The 17,500-nt window shown below is 41.6% G+C and overlaps 2 protein-coding genes across 2 annotated transcripts in view; one reads left to right on the forward strand and one right to left on the reverse strand.

The window, feature by feature from the left end:
• Positions 1–10,204: 10,204 nt before the first annotated feature.
• On the reverse strand, positions 10,205–15,384 carry LOC138040216 (N-acetylated-alpha-linked acidic dipeptidase 2-like). Its single transcript, XM_068885982.1, has 4 exons — positions 15,137–15,384; positions 12,510–12,710; positions 11,755–12,043; positions 10,205–11,292 (listed from the first exon to the last, which is right to left on the reverse strand). Exons 1-4 carry the CDS (start codon positions 15,380–15,382, stop codon positions 10,205–10,207), a joined length of 1,824 nt encoding a protein of 607 aa, XP_068742083.1. The 5' UTR covers positions 15,383–15,384.
• Positions 12,585–17,500, forward strand: part of LOC138043110 (matrilin-4-like) — an 18,103-nt gene continuing 13,187 nt past the window's right edge. Inside the window, exon 1 of the mRNA XM_068889238.1 lies at positions 12,585–13,846. The gene's annotated coding sequence lies outside the window, so the exon portion shown is untranslated. The remainder of the gene's footprint in view (positions 13,847–17,500) is intronic.

A 17,500-nucleotide genomic window follows, 5' to 3' on the forward strand; every position in this document is an offset into this window, starting at 1 on the left:
TCCTCCGCGAATGCGAAATCTCACTACCCAAGAGTGCAGTCTGACTTAAAGTAGTCAGACATATCTGGAATCTTGATCAGAATCAATACCTGATAATCTCTGACAATGCTTATCCCATGCCCATCAATAGCTTTTCTACCTCATTCCCTCCGGTGATGAAATCCCATTTTCCTAGCCAAAACTTCAAAACTTCCTAGCCAAAACTTCAATCCCAGCTCACATTTTAGGTCTCCAGGACCCTCTCTTCAAACTTTGTAGCATCTCTAAAGGTTATAACATTTGCCGGCAACAACAGTCCACAACGGGCTCACAAGTCGACTCGCCATGTGCCAAAAATGATCTAATAGACGCCACCCTCACTTAAACGTGTCTCATCTATTAAACTCCCTCCCAACAAGAAAAAGCTGTTCAATTTGAATTTGACATCCCTCTCTCGACCTCTATGACGATTAGTCCAAAATACAAAAAAAAAAAGACAATGCAACAAAATCAGTCAATTTATTCAGCATCAATTTTGCCTCTTCATTGTCAAGTTCAAAGTAAGAATATTGATCTAGACGGACTTGGACTGGCTATTGGATCACTTCCAAGTTGTATTTTGGAAGCGTTACTATTACTAAATCATCACAATAAGCTACAATAACAGCTAAATAACGATATGCTTATCATGCTTAAGTGCACAGAGTGACATTGCGTGCCAGAATCGTGCAGGCCCACTTCTGAGATAAAGAATCATGTCGGAGACTGAAACATTGACTTTAGCTACTCAAAAGCCTACAACGAGGCGAAACAAACGCTTTTACTGTATCATTGCTGTAGCAATCTTAATTGCGATTGTTATCTTTTTCGTTGGCTTTCTCATCGGTTATTTTGTAATGAAAGTACACGAGACCGACCCATCACCTCACGAAAGAAAGGAATCAAACGCTGGATACAAGCAGTATCACGAACGGATGATTGGTTCACTTAAGGCCGGGAGTGTGGAACAATTTTCTCAGTAAGTAAGAAAGTAAGAACGTAACGAGAATATCTTTTAAATAAGCACAGTACGAAATTGATTTTGAATTAGGGACAAGGTCGAGGTCGTAGAGGTTTGCATTTTGTACTGAAGGCTGCTTTTTTGATTCGGCACGTTTTTGCCTTAACGTCCTATTAAGTTGCTGATCGTATGATTGTATTTTCCGCCGTGCAAGGAATAATAAAAGTGAAAATGATGGATTCCAGGCAGCAATATTGGAGGCCCTCTCCGAACATCTTCAGCCATGCATAACAGTATCGCTGTCTGATAACCGAAGGGGACCAGGGTCGCGATTGAGAAAAACTATACATTTTCTTAAAACAGGATGCTCTTTAACCCTTTAAGCCCCGAGGGGTTCCCCATTGACGAGTAAAATGGCGTTAGACAGAGTAAAATCTATAAGTGCCATTTGGCACTATCGGGGCTGAAAGGGTTAAAGCGTTCACTTGGTATCCCAAGCGGGCAAGATACAGTCTATCGAGGCTATCGACGTCACAAAATCAAGATTTGTTCAATTAAGAGGTCGTATGTCAACACATTAATCATCCAAAACAACTGGCCCCTGATGCAGTCACGCTCGTCGCTAGTGTTGCTATGTTGATATACTACATGGAAGATATTTTAAGAGATGCGGAGCGTATAAAAGGCTTACCTAAAATGAAACTCTGCCAGTACGATCAAGATAACTCTACGTAGAATTGAAGAAAAATGCAATCGAGAAAAAGAATACCCGAGGAAACAAAAGTAAGTGTTAGAGTTCTCAAGCCCACTACTCAGACTACTGATCTTATTCTGGAAGCATTTCTGGGGAGTTAATCGATAAAACTGTAGGGTCTATGCAGTGTCGCATCGCCGAGATTAAACGAAGCAATGGCTAAAAACTCAAGAATTAAAGTAGCGCTTTTAAAGCTTTTTAGAGCACTTTGAATGGTTTTACATGACATCAAAACGTTTAAGGCACTATTCACGAGACTTCTTATACGATTAACGTCTGTTTTGAGACGCTTTTCAACGGTTAAGCACGGTTAACAAGCAATGGAAAAAAGTGTCAATCTGTTCTGTCACCTTTCTGGCCAGACGACAAAATCGTGAAAAATCGACAAACTTCGTTGCTGATAGCCCGCAAATCGTGCCCAACACTTTTGTGAACGTAAATCATGCTCTATTTTTCAGCGTGGAAAAATCAGAAGATAGATCAGGTAAATATCGCCAGCAAATTTAAAGGGAGCGCAAATGCAGATCTTAAAAATTCAACAAGTTTATGCGTTGCGTATGGTTAGCGCAGGAATGCAAAGTGTAAAGCGTAGAATGTATGTAGGTTGGATGGTTGGATGGAGTTGATATTCTGTGGTAGAAGGTTCGAATCCTCCTTACATCCGATTTCTTTCTTTTTCTTTTTTTTCCCAATAGTTTTATTCTCTTTTTGTATTGTTTTCAATTTCTGTTCTCATTTTATAGGCCTCCTGCTTTAAACGTAAATATAGCTTATGAAAATAATTACAGTCAACTTTCAGGTATTCGAGTAACCTGCAGTGTAGGCACATTTTGGGCGCGCAAGTGCACATTTTCGTATTAGGCCACCATCCTAGATTTGGTAACTGTAGAGGATTGGGGCGAGGAAATATTTGCCGAGGGAGTAGGTGTTAAGTGGGAAAAAAAGCCCCACCCAACACCCGTCACTGCACCAACCCTCTACCGGTCAAGCATCTAATTACAATCCAAGATGGCGGCATCGAAAGCCTGATTTATCTCGCGTTCCGCTCCAAAATAACGCCTGCACTGCAGGCTAGTATTCGAGGTGTAAAATTGTTATTGATCCAGCAACTTTTCTGAAATTAATCACTTAATAAATAAATGAATGAATAAACTGAACGAACAATTTCAATTGTTAACGATGCCCAAGAAATTCTTATGAGTATGTTTCACATCCTAGGGATTAAATATTTCCTACGTTGCAGTAATATTATATATAAAATATAAACGATTCTCCAATTAAAGGACAAATACAGTAATTGAAAGAATTTCACCGTACTGAGTTCTTCACCGAGAACGATTGTTTGTCCGGAAGAATGCGGAGATCAGCTTGTCAAAAAGTCAGTAGCTCCTCACTTTGGATGGCTCTAATTTCGGGGGATGAAAGTTGAATATATTTATAATTGGACCTCGGTTATTCATTATTCTTTGATTGTTTTGTTTCATGAAAGCTTTCAGATTCACTTTCACTGATCGATGAATACCGCTAAAGTAACGCCATTTATCGTTATGTTCTGACAAACTTATCTCGAATTTTCGAGCAGAAATATCCCAACCATTACGCTCTTTAAAATTTCCCGCGCAATCATTATCGAAGCCGTTACCAGGCTGCAGGGATGGCGCAGTGGTAAGAGCACTCGCCTCCCACCAATGTAGCCCGGGTTCGATTCCCAAACTCAACGTCATATGTGGGTTGAGTTTGTTGGTTCTCGACTCTGCACCGAGGGGTTTTCCTTCGGGTACTCCGGTTTTCCCCTCTCCTCAAAAACTAAAATTTGATTTGATTTGAGTTAACTTGTTAATTTCAATTTACAGTGTCCCCGATTAGTGCTCTACAGCGCTTTCCTTTCTTTCCTTCAATTCGTGTTTCGCACGATTTTTTACAATTTAACGCCGATCGTGACATGCTTTTAAACACCTATTATTTGTTCTTAATTAGACACAAAAGGAACATTAATAGCTAACGTGAAATGCCACTTGCATTTTGTTTTTTTGAGCGTCGCCCAGCTCAGTTTATTTTTTGAATGGGAGGTGTGCTCTCGGATGATGTAACTTTTGAGCGTACGAGAGCAGATTTCGTGTCATGATTACCGCATATACTACTGGTAACGCCAAGCAGGGGCTCATAGACTGTAGCTCCATCTTGCGCGCTCCGGTAGCCACTGCGCGGGATTTGGTTCATCTTGCCCGCTTACAGAGCTAGTCATATAATAATTAGCAACTATTCACCGAAGTGGAGGTGGCTAGTGGTGGATATTCACCGAGCCGCGAAATATCCACCACCAGCCACCGACACTGAGGTGAATAATTGAATAACTGTCTTAGTATATACTAAAACAGTGAGATAATGTAACACAAAAAGATGATTTTAATTCATTTATTTCTGAAAAGATTACAACCGTGACAAAGTCTCAATTGAGTCCTCTGTTATGTCTTTTTGGTCGTTCCGAGCTGTTTTAGACGTCATTTTGCGAGATCTTTTCAGTCGGCCGCCGGCAGAACTCTCAATCCCAAAAACCTGGAAATTTATCGACTGCGTCAAAAAGAATTAAAACCAGTTCATCAAAATAGAGTTTTCGGTTCTATTAAATTAATCAATGTAAAATATTGTGACCCTAGCAACAGAGAAATTAAGGTTATTTGAAAACTTTAATACACTCGCAGTTTAGGATCAGTGCTCTGATTTTCTTCGTCCACAAATTCGTCCGATGAATGATCATCGTTTTCCGCCATTTTGAGAAAGTGGATGAAACGTATCGAGACGGCGACAAACTGGTAACGATAACCTTATTTGGCATTTGTCTTCTAAATGTGATGGCGAGGTCCGTGTCCTGTCAATATCTTGTCTTGTCTACAGAATTGGCGCCAGAAATTTTACAAGGCAGAAATGAAAATACCTGCCCCAAAGGTTGTGGTCAAAGATACGGAAATTAAACTTTGCCATTCTACCGACGATACAACTCTTATTTCGGATGGCTTAGAGGGTTCCTTTAAGTAGGCTATAATAATGTTTAGATCCTTTTAGGTTAATATCTGGTCTTAAATCAACTGTAACTGATACCTTTTTTCCCCCAGAAGTAAACTTAAGTAAGTGGCCATAGCTTAAATTGGCAGTGTGCTTGTAAAAGGACACACAAATATCCACTCACCTGAGTTTTCAAGTGGACTGAAAAACTTGGTGAGTTGAGGAAATATCTGTGGGGTTGTGGCGCTTTCGAATGTTACGCTTGCTTGGTAAACTTTTTGTTTGGAAAATCCGGCTGCTGCTCAAGTGGTTCAGTTATGTTCTGAAATTGTGTCTTTCTTTTATATTCCAATCAAAAGAGCGTATCATTTGGGAAGTGAATAAGCTTTTTCCTTTTTTTTTTGTGGGGCAGGAAGGGAAACAAAACTAAAAGAACGATAATTATTACTCGGAATACCTGAAAGGTATCCGAGTTATATTATGGGAAGAATTTAGCTTTCTGTGCAGCAAATGGACAATAGAATTAGGAGGCGGTGATTTCATTGGCTAAAAGCAATGTACTACACCCCTCCGAGCAATACATTTGACCTCCCTCTGTGACAAAGCAACTGCAACAAAAAACAAACACAAACGCGAAGGAGTAGATTTCAGATAGCGAGAGACTTGAAACAGCCTCACGTCTAACAGAATTAGAGGAAAATCGGAATTTATAACGTGCAGTGGAGCAACTAAATGATGGGTTCTACGTTGGAGCTTCAGCGTGACTCGTTTAATTTCGTTTGCTGATTCAAAGCCTATTTTCCACGATATAGCAAATGACGCAATGCAATGCAGCTAAACGTGAATATGCTGGATTCAGTCGTCTAGAAATGTTATGAATAAGATATTTACTATAATCCTGCCTGTTGACAATATGACTAAATCGCCAGTATAGAACCTCCAGCAGCGGTATGTTATAAATGGCCGAGATTTCTTAGTCTCTTTCTGCCTCAGCTGTTCTGTACGGGTCCGCAAATGATCCCAGGACCACAAATGATCCCAGAACCGCAAATGATCCCCAAACTGTACCGCAAATGATACCAGGACCGCAATGATCCCCAAACTGTACCGCAAATGATCCCGGAACGCAAATGATCCCCGTTTTGGACCGCAAATGATCCCGAAAAAAAAGTGAGGAATGGCATGGATCGTGGAATGGTCTGGATTGAGAATTAATGAGAAGAGCGCTTATTTTTATCAAAATCACTTTAAATCATGCATGGCTAGCAACAGGTTTCTGCTTCATTGTAGTTTAAATTTGCCACATTTGATTATCGGATACAATCATCAAAAGCTAACTTGGACGCAATTCAAAACCGATTGTGACCAGGGGCCTGTTTCTCGACAAGTCCCGATGACTTTTAGCATGTTTTTTCGAGATAACTAAAAGCGGATTGTGAAACACTTAAGCCCTCTCCCTTCTTGAGATAAACAGGGAATTGTGACCGTGTGAAAAGTTTAGGGACTTTCGAGAAACGGCCCACTGATCTCTTTTCCCATGTCCATGACTAAAAGTCGTCCATTAAACAACTATGACAAAAAACGCTATCATTTGCGTAGACCTGCAATGCTCCACCGCTCTTAAATACACCTTGTGTGTAGCACTCGAATTGCCTTCCACATCTGGGACAAATCTCTTCTGTTATTTTTCCTTCGCAGTATTTTTGCTTTAATTCCTGAGCAATGGCTAGCTGGGGATTCTGAGCAGCTATTGGTTCAAGGCTATGGTAATGCAGCTCTGCTTCATGGCCAAGTAAGGCCATATCTCTAGTGGCTTCGTTTTCATAACCAGCTCCGGGGTGGAAAATATTCAATCCCGTTTCTCCTAAGCTTGATACTACCGCCACCGGGATTTCAAACATGTTAATTAGGCCCCATAAAGCAATCCAGTCACCTCATTCACCGTCCATCGCCATCCTTCTCAGATAGGTATCCCATGCTCCGTGTTTGATAAATTCTCTGAAATGAGTCCCGTCCGGGGTTATTTGATTACTACGGAGGTAATTTACCAAGTCACATCGCACTTTTGTGGCACTCTGCAAGACCCTTCCGAGGCGTATTAGCTGGTCATTCATTGCATGGAATAGACAGTTCCCATCTTTGGGGGCTGGAGGATGGCGATGTGTTAATCCTGACTTTCTTAATTCCATTTCCAACCGACTCTTTGGTGATTTACCTTTGTCTGAAGCTTGCTTAAGCCTAGTTTTCATATGTCGGGAAAATCCCAGACGATCAAGGATTTCGCAGTTTCCCGACCGTCCCAGATTTTGCCGACATATCGGAAAATCGCCAGATGCTTGTCCTAGATTCCCCCGATAGTGACTTTGGCGAAAAATGGAAAGTGCTCAGAATCCCCAGCTAGCCATTGCTCAGGAATTAAAGCAAAAATACTGCGAAGGAAAAATAACAGAAGAGATTTGTCCCAGATGTGGAAGGCAATTCGAGTGCTACACACAAGGTGTATTTAAGAGCGGTGGAGCATTGCAGGTCTACGCAAATGATAGCGTTTTCTGTCATAGCTGTTTAATGGACGACTTTTAGTCAAGGACATGGGAAGAAACAAAACTGCAGTATTGCATGTTGAACCAAAGCTTATAGGCTAAAACATTGCGTTCTAGTTATTAATGTTACGATTGTTGCTAGCCGGGCCCGGGTGGCGTCCTTTTCGCCTCGTCAAAGAGATCAGTGGGCCGTTTCTCGAAAGTCCCTAAACTTTTCACACGGTCACAATTCCCTGTTTATCTCAAGAAGGGAGAGAGTTTAAGTGTTTCACAATCCGCTTTTAGTTATCTCGAAAAAACATGCTAAAAGTCATCGGGACTTGTCGAGAAACAGGCCCCTGGTCAAAATCGGTTTTGAATTGCGTCCAAGTTAGTTTTTGATGATTGTATCCGATAATCAAATGTGGCAAATTTAGACTATAATGAGGCAGAAACCTGTTGCTAGCTAGCCATGCATGATTTAAAGTGATTTTGATAAAAATAAGCGCTCTTCTCATTAATTCTCAATCCAGACCATTCCACGATCCATGCCGCATTCCTCACTTTTTTTTCGGGATCATTTGCGGTCCAAAACGGGGATCATTTGCGTTCCGGGATCATTTGCGGTCCTGGTATCATTTGCGGTATAGTTTGGGGATCATTTGCGGTTCTGGGATCATTTGCGGTCCTGGGATCATTTGCGGACCCGTACCTCCAATTCTCAGATCTGTGCGGTACATCGTTTCTGAGCTCTTTGTCGAAGCGTTGAAATCACACAACTTTTACTTGCGTACATGTAGGTGGATCAAAGTGGACTTTACTTTGCCTTGAAAACGCTTACTTTTCGCTCATGAGATAAAATGTATGAACACATCTCCTAATGTACTAGTACTTGAAAGGCTCAAACTGCTTAGATTCATAGAGATAGATATTTTTTTGAAACAAATACAGTGGAAGCCCGCCTAACGGTCATACATTCTCTTATAGAAAACCCTCGTTAATGCGGTCACCCGTTAATACGGCCAACGGCCACAATTTTAAATCCCAAACAGTAGAGTCCTCTAGAATTTCATCCCGTTAACTCGGCCACTCGCGCCAAACGCCTGTGACATGTTAATTTCATTGACCTTCGTTAGTTACCGCTGTAATCGAACAGCCGATTTACTTTACAAAGTACTGTCAGCAACACTCCTCCCTGTTTTCATTACAAACATGATCTTGACACTACTTCTGACAATACTGTAAAATCCAGTAAGGCAAATCGCAAATCGCGAAGGGATTAAGTCTTTGTGCTTTCATCAAAAACACGATTGATACTTAAGTCTTTCGGTTAGGTAATTCCGGTGGCTTCCGTTTTCTAGAAGCATAGTAAGCTGGGCCTGTTCTTGTTTTGATTTTAGGCTCAGAACGTACAGTACACTTAACAATTTTAAGCGTTTTACCTACTATGCGAAGTTTCAAGTATTTTATACAATTACTGTACGTACATTCCTGTTGTTTATTAAAGAGAAAAGTTTTTCTGGAAGTGCAAATGCGATATTTGTCATTAAGGCCCTTTAGTCATGAATTTCACCCTACCCCCGGTAATACGGCCACCCCGTTAATACGGCCAATTTTTTTGGGCCCCTTGATGACCGTATTAACGGGGTTCCACTGTAGCTTGGTATCATGTGTCACCATGATAAGCTACGTAAGGTGACAATTAGGAAATTCGAAATACTGTATTTTCGAAACGAAAGACGTCATGGAACTGGAAACGTGGAAAAAGATTCATTTTCCGGGTATCTTCAACCTCCTATAGATGACAATTCAGAAGACCTTGCTAATTTGATGATCTCACTGTGAAACCATCTATAGTTTGACAATTACGTGCTACTACAAAGCTTTGTTTATCTCGAAAACGGCGGCTTCATTAAACGTGTAAACGGGCTCAATTCGTCGGTTAGAAACAAACTACGAAAGCTACGTTAAGTAATGTTGTAAGAATTAAAACCTCACCTCAGAACCGTATTCTTCACAGATCATCATCTGCGAACACGGGGCACCCGAACCGCATTTCGTTCGTCCTCGCGAACTATCGGCAATTCATCGTACTGTTTGCAGAGTCCGAACTTTGGTACTCTTCGTATGCGGATTGGCTCCGAAGTGTATTCTATTGTTACATACTCATTTTCGGAAAAACGAACACGATGGCAATAGTGACACCACGCCATGCGGAGTAGTCACAAAAACTACCTCGTCCAAAATGTATCACCCTACTTCTGCGACACTTGGTATTCCGAGTAAACGCTTTAAAAAAGCGTCTTGTTTATCATGTAAACAATGGCGGTCCTTTTGAGTTCAAGTTCATTTATTCACACTTATTCAAATTACAGTAATGTACAATCAAGTGAAGCTATGATCCTCGCAGTTATGAACCCAATTTTAGCAATTGCGTAGAGAAGCCTGGAAAATTCAGGACTTCAATGGGGTTTGAACCCGTGACCTCGCGATGCCGGTGCGACGCTTTAACCAACTGAGATATGAAGCCACTGACGTTGGGAGCTGGTTATTTGTGGGTTCTAATGTTCCCGTGATGAGTGAATCAACGAATGAAATGATAATTGAAATGAATCATATATTGAACTTGATTTCATATCCGCAGTTCAATGTATGATTCATTTCATATATCATTTCATTCGTTCAGTAATGGACAACTGGAAGGTAAGACGAGAACAGAGGCAAAACTAGCCATGATACACTAGAAAAGTGCGTGGCAGCCAAAGGAGCAACTACTGGAGACACTGTGGCGAGTAAGAGTGAAATGTGGGTATAGACTACGACTGCATCACGCGTCTCATAGTCTAGTTTCGTCGTAGTCTAAACCCACGTTTCACCCATGCTCACCACAGAGTATCCAGTAGCTCAGTGATTAGAGCACCCGTACTAGATTACGGAAGGGTCGTAGGTTCAAATCCCATTAAATGCACGCTCCATGCTCATCATCTGATCATTAAGCATGCGCAGTTTAGCAAAGTTATTCATGTCGGTTACCAAAGCTTTTCTCTTCTCGAAAGCATCGACATTATTGGAAAAGGTTTCCACCTCTCGGGCTAGGTATTCCAGAGAAATATTTCCCTTCTTTAGCAGTGACTTGTATTCCTTTTCCAGCACATCAAGATTATCTTTCAGAGCTTTTTTCAGTTCAGCAAGATTGAAAGGAAGTAACGGAATATCTGCGGCCTCGAGAACAACTCTGGCAGAAATTTGAGATACCAACAAATGGGCCTTGAAATTTGGATCATTGAAAGTTTTTTGCCAGTAAAATGTGTCATGTACCGTATGATAAACAGGATAAAGAGTCCTATTCATGCTGTTAAACACGTATCTCAAATCAATGCTGGGGACTCCAATAAAATGACAGAATGGCGTATAATCGGATCCAGCGCCCAGTAATTTAAAGCTTGGTTTTCCAGGCTCTGAGGCAGATGGGTATTTTCTTGCCCAGCTTTCAAACAAACTTGAATCTTGTTCCTGTCCATATGGATCTTTTAAAAACATCGATTCTTGATAAACCAGTGACTTTAATGACGGACTTCCACTGGCCTTAAAGCTGTAGTTGCCATTTACTGCAGAGTCAAGGTTTACGTACATAACGGCACGTTCCCTTAGCATGTTTCGGTTTTCTTCCACCCATTCATAGGAACCGATCAGACCATACTCCTCAGCGCCCCAGCTGCATAAGATGATCGAACGGCGTGGCCTCCACTTTGTCTTAGTCAGAAGTTCTCCAAGGCCCTTGGACACTTCCATCATAACCGCTGTCCCACTTGAGGGATCCACTCCGCCAAACACCCAAGCGTCTCTGTGGTTTCCCATCAGCACTACGCGATCAGGTTCTTCTCTGCCGATGATAGTACCAATTACGTTTATTGTTGGTTTAATAACAAATTCGTCATTCACTTCCAGCGTAACTTTTAACGCCGAATCCACGAATCCCGGTCCAAGCTTGTATTTAAGTTGTAAGCCTCCAACCCATTCCGAAGGAACCTCCTCACCTGACGAAACATGCATAGTGTAAGTATACACAACCAAAAAAAGCAAAGTACCTGCATTTATACACGGACCGCGTTCGGAACGAGCGTGTGCTAGTTGGCTATTTACACACGTGGAAAGGTTGAATACCGGAGACATACACATCCAAAGCTTGATTTAAATGCAAAACAGCCACGTATGTGACTGATTATGCTCCCCAACCACCACTGGGCAAAGCTAACTCCTTCATGCTTAGATATGTTGAGATGGCCGAGTTCAAGCGAGCTACAAGCTTCTATGAAAGGCGTCATAACTCTCAGCTGGCGGGCGGTTCAACTTAACAAGACGATAATTAGTGGCCTTGTCCTTGGTATAATCAGGTAAGTTGTCTAAAATAAATAATTAAATTTTTTCTGATGTCTTACAACTCCTTATCGAGTTTTCAAATTTTCGTTTGCGGACATTCCAGTCAATGGGGGTCTTACCTCCGAGCCATTTTAAAAAGTGTGCTGCGTCATCGTAAGTTATCACCTGAGCAGGAATTCTAGCCAGTGCATCAGTCTCATTGTTGTTTAGTCTGTAGATTCCGTCTATGGAAGGAAGGAGTGGGGTCAGGGGGTCTCCATCGCTTGTTCCAACATTCCCTCTCTGAGTCCCAGTACCTGGAAGCCACCATGTCTTTGGAAAGGTGTTGTTTATGCCTTCTGGAGAGTAGTCCGCTGGGTCAGAGTACAGAACAGCTCCTGCAGCGCCACATTTTGCTGCATTTTCAACCTAAATACACAAAAGTGGCTTTTAATCCACACCCCCCTTAGCTATAAATATCATGAAGATGGTTAAGTTGAATCACTGCTCAATTTCCTTTGGCGGGAGTGGAACCAAATTTGAGGAATCTACAATCAACCGTTGTAGTGTCTACAATCGGCGTCAAAATTGTTGAGACAAACTTATCCTTTAGGGTCCATTTCAAGCTCGGCGCGAAAATGCCCCCCCCCCCCTTCCCCCTCACCCCCGGGACAATGTTGTGTTATTTTCTGTTTCCAACGAGCCTTGTCAACAGCGGTACAAAATTGATTAGGGGGAGAGGGAGGGGTATCCCGGAAAAGTACTTTTTGGACTATTTTTCTTTGGAAACAATGCAAGTGTCGTTGCCAGTGTGCTCTGTTGGCAAACTGTCTCAACTAATTTTGTCGCCGATTGTAGGTTATAATTAGTTTTACTGGACTAGACTATAGAGTACCTTGTTCCCTCTAAATATTTTGCCATAACGCATGATTACAATCCGTCCTGCACAAGTTATATTTCTTTTTTCCAGCTCTTCAAAATCTTTAACAGTTCCATAATTGGCATACATCAGGTCAGCGTTCTGTACAACACCCGGTGCTGCGTAACCGAGAAATGGTGGCATCACTAGGGAATCATTCTCACTAGGCTCTGCAATCTGGCAATTGAAATAACGATAAGCGAGGGGTATTGACCAGGCCTCGGTTGTTCAAACTGAGGTGGATAACGCTAACCACCGGATAAATCACTATTCAGTGGATAAACACTAGCAAAACCAATTGAGTTATCCAGTGAATAGCGCTATCCACCGTTCAAACAAATAGAGCCTGGAGCGGCCTTTGAATTACAGTAACTGATCCGTTATCATTATCTCCTAATTTGCTTTAAACATGATTATTGTTCGTTTGGAACACTAACGGTTTGATAGCGATTATTGGAAATGAACACAATGCACTGTAAATGATATAGACTCCCGGAGGCCGGTTGCATAAAAAATTGCTCTTACCGAACCAGCCATGACGTCCGCTGCATGTTAGCCTTACGTCTGACGTTGTTAGGCCCCATTGACGCCGGGAGTACACGGGGGTTGACGACGGTTGCAGCAGCAGGATGTACACAGCTACTAATTAGGCCAGACGTGCACGTGCAACGTCAGTTGCAGAATGAGTGAGAAATTTATGTTTTGCACATTGGTAAGTCAGTTCGGCTTCCTTTAACAATAGCCAGGCGGAAAAATCCTGAAGTCGAAAGGCCTGCCTTTCGGATGCCAAAACACGCTAATTAATAGATTTATTTCCAAAACGAAAGATATGTTACTGTCAAAATTTAATTCTGCGAACATAAACTGAACCAGGAAAAGAAAAAGGCATGAAAAGGCGCTGGCAGATATAACAGAACGGTTAACTCACGAGCTGTCGCAGTGTTGATGTCAATGGGACAGTCGAGGTAAAAAAGAAGTGAAGGGACCTTTTCAATTGACGAAAGCAAGAAAAGAGACCAGTGCTCAGAAACAACCTCCCACAGGAGCTGGACCTCAGCCGCAGGTCTCGCCTTATAGCGATATCATTCTAGACATTTGTGGCAGAGATTCGGCATCTATGGAGGGGATTACGAACGCAACAAAAAGTTCCAGGGCAAGCACCTCTTCCGGTGTCGACCGACAACAGCCACAAGATGCTGAGATATCGCCTTTCGAGGTCAAGAAAACTGAAGCTACTGATGGAAATGATGGGAAAGACACCGAAATTGCCAAATGCAGCGACGAAAAAAACCAACATACTGAAACCTGAAGGGGTATGTGAGTCAGTGAGTCTGAAAATATATTGTTAACGTCTTCATATAATATTTTCCATATTACTGATGATTTATTCCAAATATCGACCAGTTTCTAGTGACATTGAGAAAAGAGTGAGATCAAATATTTTGAAAAGCTTTGAAACGACGATAAAATATTTTAAAGCAACGCACAACGGAAGATTCTTCGTACAGACGGATAGTGCTTGTTGTGCCCCTCTTTACACTAGAGACGCGTAAGCAGACGAACAACAAATGTTTGCCTAAGTTCGTCCAGACGGATAATACATCTTATGTAGTTCATCCCGTCTTTACACTAGACGAATAACAAGAGAGAAGCATAATCGTCTGGACGGATTGTGCGTCTCTAGTATAAAAACGGCCACTTTTTAAAACGATATGAAATAGGGAAGATATCAATTTACAAACATCGCTTTTGCCGATTCAAATGTGCCAATCACAGGAACAAAAGACCCTTTGTTTCTACAGCCAATGAGGCTCTGGTTGGCACATTAATGACAATAGGTGACGGGTGACGGGTAAAGCGGAAAGAAGTTGTTCCTACAACGGAGAAGATCTGGGCTCAAATTCAGTCAGCATGCAAAGTATGTTTTTTCCCTTACTTGCTCTGCTGCTACAGTTTTGCGACACAGGCTTTCTAATGAATAAAGTAATTATATATATATGAAGTACGGGTTATAGACGAAATCTAGAAGTGATCCCCGCACGTATCTGGACAATTTGAAGCAATTTTGTCATATAGACACCTGAAAAATTCAGGCGGCTTTGACGTGATTCGAACCCACGACCTCTGCGGTGCCAGTGCAATGCTCTACCAAATGAGGTATTGTGGTATAAGGGTGTTGTTTTCACGCTTCTTCGCTTTTCAGGTAAGTTTCAAAGACAGAATAGCAATAACAACTGAGCGAACCGACAATTAATTTGACAAGTACCCTACAGACTCATTTCTGTAGTCGACGCTTGCTTTGATCAATGCCTACTGCTTTTGTTACCACATGACTCCCTTTTAGTTATTTTGTTCTGTTCCGTTTTTCCTTCTATTAAATTAGCGGTGTGTCTCATCTGGTAAGTATAATTTCTTCTCTCCTTTTGCAAAGTCCCTCTATTTCTTTTATGTCTTGGGATTTCTTGCGAACGACAAATTATGTCTCAAATTTGCTAAGGCAGCCGTAGCCGTTTTGGGAATGGGAGTGGTTCTTAGATTTAACTTTGAGAAAATATAACTTAACTGTTGCTTACAAAGCAATCTCTCTCACGGTGAGGAATTACCTTTTCTGGCCCTTCTGCATTCCACAATACAGTTCCATCGGTGGTATTAATGATTTTAAAGACGTTTGGTTTATCCCTTGGGGGCATGGACAGCAAGACATCATACTGCACCATTTCTACGTGATCAAAATTGTAACTCTTCCACTTGTCGTGAATATATGTTGCTAGCTTTCTGTTTTGCTCCCCGCCCGCGATGTGAGGACGCTTTGTGAAGTGTCTGCAACACCAAAGATATTTGTTATTCATGTGCGGTTTGTCCCAGTGGTCACGAGTGAGCGGAAATATTCCTTATATAATTGGAGCTATTTTTGCATTGATGATATGACGTAAAAGACTGACTGACTGAATATTGGAATGACTTACAGCCTGACTGACCGACCGTCTGACTGCGCCAGACCAACTGACTGAATAAACTGAGTGTAATCAGGGAAAATGCTGGGTTCTTATCACAGAAATCAGCCTCATAACTATTTGTTTCCAGCCGCCTTAGTCAGCAGAATGTCAAAGGTCATCTCTGAAATGAAACTAGAGATTCGGCTAAATGGACGATGTTCTTTCGCTCGTTACGTTTTAAGTTTAAACACCCTGATAGGTTGAGATCGAGTGAAAGTGCATGGTGATTGGTCGGGACGCGTGTTTGACTCATAAGTAAATCATGACCCTTGAGGCAGATTAACTTATCGCCGCCATGTTGGAAGAAAAAAAATTCTTTTTTGTTCCCTCACCAGTTTTCTGTGTCTAAAGGGTTAGGTTGCAGACAACTTGAGCATAACTTCCTTGATTCCACACTATTCAAATTCATTCAGTTCCAAGGACTTTTTAGCATTTATTTTATGCAATGTATATAATACGTTCTCGCACCGACTATAAACTCTCCTTCTGAAGAGAACCAGAAAACGTAATGTCAATGCTACAGTCGTTGTCTTGCTTTCGGTTTGAGAAAGATATAGGATGGGAGACGTGGACATTGACAGATTTCAAGAAATAAACATTTAGTAAAACTTAATAAGACTGCTTAAAAACCAGCGCATTGTCCCAAAACTGATAGCTGAAGAAACAGTTGTAAAGGAATCCATACTCCCAGGTCAAATTTATTTTGGGATGCTTTAATTTTCATTTCCACGTTGCGTTTAAGGGTCAGTTTGAAACTGCTCATGCTCAGTCTTTATTCTTTCACCTTGCGCTGGCCAAAAGAAACGCAGCTCTGGGAACGAGAATGCTTGCTACGCCAAATATTGAAACTACCTTGCAACACACGAGAAAGTTTAATGTCGATGTGTCCGGTGTCAAGCACAAGGCTATCGTTATTTCAAGGTTATAAGTTCTGAACAATTTTCAGCCACGCCACACATTCTCTCCAAAAGCGTTTGGGCGCATCCCCGGAAAAGAAGATATAGTTCAGATTCGTTATCGCAGAAAGATCGATTGCAGCATTTTTTTAAACCGACTTTTTTCAGTTTTTTCACTGCAATTTACCTCCCGAAGATACCAATCCAACCTTGCGTGCACCCAACTGGAACTTTCCCTTTCTTTATAAGGGAGGGATCAGCATGCCCGTTGATTCTTTCTTATTGGCTTCTCCGTCTCACAAAACATACACTCAAAACAAGTTACTTCCGTTACGTTTCAGTTTCTCCAGATAACTTCTCACTCATGCAAGAGTACAAGCCGTGAAGCCAAACGTTTCACGAAGCTCTTGAAAAAGTCTCAAAAAGTGAAATTTTAAGTCAGACGATTTGAACGTTGAAATAATATTCTGAAAAAGATTAGCTTAGCCTAGGCATTAAGCAACCAATGGAAGGAGGCCTCAGAACCTCTCTTTTTTAAGGTCATTTTTGCTTCAATTGGAATTTGTGAAAGATAGTTAACATCATCATCATCAACTGGGTACTCGGAAATTTGGCCATTTGGTCTGCCAGGAAGAGTCTTAGTTCGCCAGGTGTTGTTTGCTCCTCAAATGCACAATATTTATGGTAGCGCGACCTTCCCAGGAATCACTGACGCACTGTTTGGCATCGAAAAAGCAAATAATTGGAAAGAAGTGAAAAAGCAGGTGTCCATCGCCATTACATGCGTGCGGGAGGCAGGAAAACTCTTATTGGCAATGGACGAGTAAGGCATCATGGAACTTCTGCAGCGCATGGACTAGCCTGTTCCTATCTGTTGTTAGTTTCCACCTAACATTCATTGAGCACGATAGGAGAAGTGAAACTGAGAGTTTCAGAAAGAGCTGTTCTAGCATTCTGTGAAGAAACAAAGAAAAACGGCGTCTTTACTTGTCACTAGCACTTTAGAACAGACTTTCATACTCCACATCCTTTTACTGAATGCTCTTTTTCTCGAGATACAGACGTAGATGCCATT

Source organism: Montipora capricornis, chromosome 3, assembly GCF_036669925.1.
Source record: "Montipora capricornis isolate CH-2021 chromosome 3, ASM3666992v2, whole genome shotgun sequence".
In the NCBI taxonomy this organism is placed as follows: domain Eukaryota; kingdom Metazoa; phylum Cnidaria; class Anthozoa; order Scleractinia; family Acroporidae; genus Montipora; species Montipora capricornis.